The sequence below is a fragment of the Limulus polyphemus genome, unplaced genomic scaffold, assembly GCF_000517525.1.
Source record: "Limulus polyphemus unplaced genomic scaffold, Limulus_polyphemus-2.1.2 Scaffold229, whole genome shotgun sequence".
In the NCBI taxonomy this organism is placed as follows: Eukaryota; Metazoa; Arthropoda; class Merostomata; order Xiphosura; family Limulidae; genus Limulus; species Limulus polyphemus.
This window is the reverse complement of record NW_013665839.1, coordinates 144,932-153,069: the sequence shown is the minus strand read 5'-3', so window position 1 is coordinate 153,069 and position 8,138 is coordinate 144,932. Positions and strand designations below refer to the sequence as shown.

At 32.4% G+C, this 8,138-nt stretch overlaps 1 protein-coding gene across 1 annotated transcript in view; it reads left to right on the top strand.

Moving 5' to 3' along the window:
• The first annotated feature begins 316 nt into the window (after positions 1-316).
• LOC106478584 (corticotropin-releasing factor receptor 2-like) overlaps positions 317-8,138 on the top strand; it is a 51,075-nt gene continuing 43,253 nt past the window's right edge. The window contains exon 1 of the mRNA XM_022382201.1: positions 317-407. Within this exon, the coding sequence (XP_022237909.1) occupies positions 317-407 (91 nt within the window). The remainder of the gene's footprint in view (positions 408-8,138) is intronic.

Sequence of the window (8,138 nt, the reverse complement as noted above, 5' to 3'; positions counted from 1 at the left end):
TATGAGCATTGTTGTAGAGACAAAGGTTGTAGTAAGATCCACAATTGTTGTATCATATTTAAGTTGTGTTGTCTGTTAAAAAATATTTTTAAGTTTACATCAATACATTAAATCCTTCCAAATATAATAATAATAAACTTAATGAAATATTGGATACCGTGTAGTTTTTACAAATGTCCATAATTTCCTATTTATTATATTCTAAGAATTTATTTTTAACAAACATTTTACAAGAAGATTTTTTTTTATGAAATTACTCTTCGAAATTAAGAAATGACATCGTTATGATTGTATTCCAAATGGCACCTAACTAGAAATGGCATACAGTAATTCTACACAAGATGTGCAGGTGGAGCTACTGTCTGATGTAGATTGTTATCTACGATATCAGAAACAAGGAGTAATAGGTAAGCAAATTTTAAACTTTGATTTAGATTAGGGATTTTCGTTTGTTTTAATGCGATGTTAATTATAGCAACTAACATGTTGTGTGTGTGGGTGTGTGTAATTTTCTACCGCATAACCTCTGCTTCTTTATAAGGTTGATTAAGTTTTCCATATTTTTGACAAAATACCCGCGGTGGACACAGCGAAAATAGCCCATTGTGTAGCTCTGCGCTTAACAACCATCACCAATAACAACTGATAACATTTTTATGTCTATTAAAGGTATCCAGTATCTTTATCAGTTAATAAATATGTTTTAAGTCAAAGTTAAGAACATCTATGTCATAATAAGTTTTTACATTCGAACCAAAAATTATTATTAGATAGATACTAGAAAGGAGTTGCCTAGTGATTATGATGCTCATATTGTGAACTCGGTGTTTCATAGATTGCGACCATTCGCACTTTGGAGTCTTAGGTGTGCTATAAAAGTAAAAGTCAAGTCCCACTGTTTGGTCAGATAGCCCTCGTGTAGCTTTGGGCGAAATTCAAAACAAACAAACTCTACTGTCCTTTGTTTGTTTGTCTTTAACAATGAATGAGAATGCTACTCATTCTGATTGAATGTGGACAGAAGAAAAATAATACGTAAACATAAAAAAATCTTTAAAAAATTATTTCACTTTGAAACACAAACCTTTGAAGATAGGCTTCAAAAATAAGTGACAAGCCACTAAAAATTTTATTGAAAACATAAAAAAATGCTATATCAACTTCTGTTAAACCTCGAAAGTAATGTTAGAAAAGACGTACTTACTACTAGCTTCCACAGAGTTGCAAAATCTTGTAAGAGAAAAACAACTCTCAAGAAAAAAAATTAATTATAAAAATGATATTCTAAAAAAAAGTTAATAGGATCATACTGGAAATTGTTTTTTTTTTTAAGAACGCTTAATAAAGATATTTTACGGAGAAGATCCCTCTATTCTGGTTCATCAGGGGTTCGTTTACAATGACGCAAATTTGAGCTATAATACTGATTACTTATTTCTAAGCCGCCAAGAGGAATATCGGATGTCTAATATGTTTTTGTATGAACTCCGTACGAATGTTTTTTTTTTTTCATTTAAAATATGAGCTATGTTAAGTATTAAATTCACCGTAATGTTTTCATGGGATTCTTGAATAACCAGAGGCAAAGTATTAGGAACTCTTTACAGCATACTACCTCAAAATGAAACAGATCACAGTGATACCCAACAACACCTGAACGCTAATTCAATTACCTGCGTAACAGAAAATAAGTAAAACCAATTGGTAAGTTTTTCAGAATTATATTTTATAATTGTTTTCCCCTTAAAACTCATGTTATTTTGCAGCAACTTAAGCAATTTATGTTAATCATTTTTAGGACTTTAATTTTTTTCTCATAATAGAACTGTTTATTTACAAAAATATGTGTCTTTGGCGAAGACTAAGTTCGTGTTTGTATTTGCATGAAAGATACGCCATTGTTCATATGTCGACCGATGATGTGTTTGGAGTTTTCATGATCTTACATTAGAAATTACTAGACTAGACATTAACCCTTCAACCAGAAATGCTTTTATATTCCAAACCTAGTTTTTATATGTGGTAATTTACAATGAATACTTTTATTTGGTCCATGAAACTTTGAAAGCAACCAAGAAACACTGTTTCTAAGAAAATCAAACAGGTTTAATGGTGGGTGGTGGTACAAAAACAAAATAAACAACAGAATCACACAAAATATTCTATAGTTTTTATTCGTTGTTTACTATAGCTGAACCTAAAAAAGTAGACCCGGAAATTGTGGAATTCATCTCAACAACATGCATACAAGTTTGGTGAAATATGGTACAGAAAAATGCTTCCCTGAAAGTAACCTTAAGTAGTTAGGGTGCTCGACTCGCAATCTGAGGGTCGCAGGTTCGAATCCCCGTCACAGAAAACATGCTTGCCCTTTCAGCCGTGGGAGCGTTATAATGTGACGGTCAATTCCACTATTCGTTGGTAAAAGAGTAGCCCAAGAGTTGGCGGTGGGTGGTGATGACTAGCTGCCTTCCCTCTTGTCTTTCACTACTATATTAGGGACGGCTAGCGCAGATGGCCTTCGTGTAGCTTCACGCGAAATTCTAAACAAACCCAAACTTCTATGTCAGCACTGAGACAAAGCAATCTAGTTTAATGGATATTAAAACCCTCTCAGAATTTTAATTATTACCGTACACCAGAACAAGGCATTCTATTATATTTCTTACACATATATCACATGAGATGATAAATTTTAGAACTTAATTTACGTACATCCGTCAGATTTACGTAAATTAAATTCTAGAATTTATTCCAAACTTTATGAAGCGGAAATTTTTGACGCTGTTTACCCGTTGATCAAAGTAAGTTTGTTATCGCTAGGTCAAACACACAAAACCCGATAACACACGCATTCGTAGTTTGCTCTGTTGAATTCAGCAAAAATCTACTCGACAGCTGTCTACGCTAGTCGTGACTAATTTTGAAGGGATGGACTAGAAGGAAATCAGAAAGTCAACACCACTCACCACCAACTCTCTTTACCGATGAATAGTTTGATTGCCCGTCACATTATATGCCCCACATGGCTAAAAGAGCGAGTATGTTCGGCGACTGGTTTTGATCCCGCGACTTGTAGATTGGAAAGCAAGCGTCCTAACCACTAGACCATGGCAAGACCCGGTAGTTTGAAAAGCTGATGGTTACGTTGTACGAAATACTATTGCCTCTGCTTGAACACTCTTTGTACAAGGTAGAAATATTTTGTACCTCTGACCACCAGGGATCAACATCACCTACACGCATCCTAATGTATGATTTTGTTTTCATCATGCAATATTGTTCTAGGTATCTGCAATTGTATTTATGACAAAGCTACTAAGGCTATCTATCATTGTCTTTAATTTAAAACTACTGACCATATAGAAGGCAACCATTTAGGAGCTGAGGACTACAAAGCATAGAAATAAATGATATGAAAATGAAATGAAATTATTTTCACTTTCTAGGACTAATATTTTTTGTTCTTGTTGTTTGTTTACTCGACTAAAATATATTTTATTTTTCTATTTGTTTTCGTATAATTTCTCGTGGTTTTAGTTACATATTCTTTATATCTTTTAACTCATCAACCAAGAGGAGAAGTCTAACGAAAAGTTGTTAACCCTAAAATTATTTGGATTTTAAAACTATTTATGTAACAAACTTGCTTTTGGATCCGAGAATTTTTTTATTACAGGATCTTTAAATAACATAGGAATCATGCAAAAAATAAAAATACCGTCAATAATGTAATTAATGTGGAGTTTGATTCGTGTTCATTTTAAGTTTAAATATATTTATGTTAAATCTTTGATAATTTGTTATTCGTAATAGTCAATAACTGTAAGTTAAGAAATAAAAATGAATAATTGATAGTTACGGAAAAGCTATACATTCAAAAATTCATATTACTCAAAACATTATGTATGTTTGTGTATATAAATGTGTATTAAATTGTTTATACGTTATAAATTCATTTTGTTTGGCTTGTGCAAAAATGGGAAGAGTCTCACCTATAACCTTCAGTTATCAAGAACAGAACTAATCGCATAAGATAGTGTTCACGAATGTTCAAATGACGTGTAATTTACGTCAGAATGGCTATATTAAAAAATTAAATGATAACACAAGCGAGAGTGATATGCAGGCTAATTTTTGAGGTAAATCTTAACTGCTCCTATGACGCTGTACAAATTGAACTTTTTTCTATCCTTCTAAGTTAATAACAGTAATAAATACACGTAAGTTCTATTGCTATGGAGACTGATTTTAAGTATTAGGCCAGTGAAAATTTTTTGATTAATAACACAGACCTTGCGTGTTGAACAGGTAACACCCTAAATCGTTCACGCAACAACTGTATTTTCATGTAAAAAGTAAAAAACTGGAAGACTGGTAAAATTAGGTTTATGGAAACTCGAGCCATGAAGCTGTTCATTGCTTTCAACAATACTTCTTTCACCGTCAATAATACATAAGAATTTTCTATTGTTATATTAAGCTTCACTTTTCAAAATATACACGTAACTTATGTCATATAGAATATTGTTATCTGTGAAAAGGATTCAATCTAACACATTTAATTAAGTTATTTGTAGTCAAATCTTTTACATTAAAAGCAGACGTTGGTTACAGTATCTACATAAATATAACACTACTGTCTGTTGTCTGTCTATGTAACTACTTCGCAGGGTGTGGATGGATCTTCACCCAACTTGGTGTGGAGGTTCATTAAATCCATGCGGGGGTAAATACAAATTTTAGGTTTTGCGATTTTTATGGGCGTTTTTTTTTTACTCACCATGGATCTTCATCAAATTTGGTATCGAGGCTTATTGAGTCCATGGGGGAGATACATACAAACTAGCGGTTTCACATTTTGTGTTTTGTAGTTTTTTATTGGCGTTTTTTACAATTACATATAAGGAAAGCAACTTTTCCTGTCCTAAGATAACCTTTTATTAATCATGAATTTACATAATTTCCGTCCAGGGGGCGGGTACTCCAGCTAACATAATAATGATAATTTAACGACATCGGTAAAAGCGTAAGGTAAATATGTACTAAATTATTATTTGTTCAACATCGTATATAACCTTAGAATTATAGAAAATGAGTATCGTGGCAGTAACGTAGATAAATACTATACTTCGTTGGAACTTCTTGTGTTATGATTCCTGACGAATGAATCACTATTATGTTATATCGTATTTGAAGTCGATAATAAAACTAACATCCAACCTGTTGGCACAACCCACATAAATGAACATGCTAATATACGTATACTGTAAATGCTTACTCCTCGCACTGTAGCATCGTCATCAGATGTGGAAACTTCTAACACATCTTAATGCATCACCATAATTAATCAGATGTGGTAGCTAATTACACTTCGACCTATTAGAGGACATACAAGATAATAGTCAACAATTCCGAATTTGTCAAACTGCTTTAGTCATTTAAAAAAGTGTATTTTGTAATAGTTCATGAAAACATTTATTTTATCAGCATTCCTCGACCTGTCAAAAAATGAGGGGTTGAAATTTTGTAAAAAAATATCTGGTGCTCTGACCTTCCTTCAACGATCTTTGTTCCTCAAACTCCCCCCTACCCACCCAACCCATTATCATAAAAGAAAAATAATCACACATTGAGAAAATAACAATTTTCATGTACTCTCTCAAAAAAATCGGTAACAATTGTACAAGCCTATATTGAAAATGACTCATAATATGAGCGTTAGACACAAAATAGCGAGCGGCTTTTATATATATATTATCATATAATCAGTGGAAAAAGAGTAGTTTTACACCATAGCTCATGGCTTTTAATTCATGAAAATCATATCATACTCTTATTTAAATGAGTTATTTTTACTTTTCAGTGTATTCTCCACATTAGGACTATCTAATTAAAAACACCTTAGGTGCGAAAAAAAAGATGCGTCCAAAAAAAAAAAAGAATTGAGTGTGCGAAATAAAAGAATGAAATCTAAATTGGCGACAAAACTGATTGCTACACTTACAGCATTGATAAGAATTTTACAGCAAATATTCATTCATTAGTTAGCCAGGCCGAAATTTGTGTTCAACTTGGGACATGATGGTGGGTAAAACAAAATACGCGGCTATAAGTGTAGCTTACCAGTTTGGCCGACAATTTTGATTTCATTCCTTTATATCGCACACCCAATCTTTTTTTTGGCCGCACCTTTTTCTCGCACCTAAGGTGTTTCTGATTAGATTACTGTTACAGTAAAGTATCTGACAGACTCGGAAGTGTGTTTATCTCACAGGTCATATATAAATAAATAAATGTATAATGTATAAATAACATATTATTGGAGTCAATGTACCAGACCGAAAATATATGGTCAATATGTTTGACTTTTATCGTTATGAAAGTATAACTACTGGACCCCCAGTGGCACAGCGGTATGTCTGCAGACTTACAACGCTACAATCCGGGTTTCGATACCCTTGGTGGGCAGAGCACAGATAGCCCATTGTGTAGCTTTGTGCTTAATTACAAAGAAATAAGTATAACTGCTGATCCAGTTGGCTTTCTGTTAGTAAAATAACATAGCCATTGATTTGAAATTTGAGGAAACTAATATTAGATTTCTTTTAATTCAGCCACGGTAGACCTTTGACTTCGAGAACTTGTAATTTTATTTTATTCACCTTGCTCTAATCACTGATTCAAGCCAAGATGTTTTTTGTTTCGGATATTCGCACGTAGTTAAACAGGGATTGCCTGCACTAGCCGTCCATAATTTTGAAGTGAGAGATTAGAGAGAAAACAGCTAGTCAACGCCCATCTTTGAATTCACATAAAGGCACACTATCTTCTAAGTCACGCCCGGTCCGAATTTAAAAGCTTGTTGTTGTTTTTCACGTATAGTAAAATTTGAAAACGTTATTATTGTTTTCACGTATTACATGTAAAGTTCGAAACCTTATCGTTATGTTTCGCGTATTGTAAAACATGAAGGACATTATTATGTTTCGCGTATTGTAAAACATGAAGGACATTACGAATGGTATCCGAGATATTTTTGTGAAATAATTTGAATTATTTTAAATAATAAATTGCTGAAACTTAATATAAAATTCATCAAATTTGTCGTCGTAAATTGAATATGTATGATCATATTTATAATTTCTTCAGAGTTAATTTGATGTTCTCGGATTGCAGATGAAACCCAAGAAAGCAGTATTCATCTCCCGCTTAATATATTTTTACCATGAAGTCGGAATTTCCTCTTAATATGCTTGTATATCCGGAAAAGAATAACAATTATTATTCTAATCAAATTTAGATTTCCTAGCAATAAATAGAAACTTACAGAAAGTAATGAAACTGTAGGATAATAGCAGTGCACTAAATGTGTTTATTTTCATTAATTACGTATGGGACAAAATAAAAGGGGATCAATAGCAAAGAGTAAATTAACGAAACTATATGACTTAATTACTTGTCAGGTTTGAAGTGTTTTGTTATGGTTTTCTTTATTTGACCTAAAAGTTCACGAACAGAAGTTTTCAAATGTAAAAATAGCTCTCAACATTAAAACGCCCTCTGACGGCTTATAACGCTAACAATTGGATTTTTGTACCAGTAGTGGGCACGACATAGTTAACCCATTGTGTAATTTTGTGCTTAACAACAAACAAACAAATCCAATCTTAAACATTCCACCACGAGTAATATAATAACATTTGATAATTCAATGTGTCGAATTTCATGCTGCCACACCTACTTAATTATTTCTTAAAACATCCTTTCAGGTTGCTTAAATTTCTCACTTAAAGGAAATGGCTTTTCACTTTGTATTATTGTTGTAATAAATATAAACATTTAACGGAATATGTTAGTAATGTTACGTATTGAGAATTTAAAACAGTTCGAAGCCGATACTTTAGTTAATTTACGCTATTTGCCAACGAGATTGATACACATTGTCTTCGTTTTTCATACAAATACGTTTTAATATATATATATGTATATATATATACAGCTTACGACAACAATTATTACGAATAGTTACCACAAGCAAAGTTTTATAAAACAAAAATTTCATTAACTTTCAAACAACATTAAATCTTCTTTCTAGTTCAGAGTCTTCTTGATATCCAACGAGTTAACTTGGAATC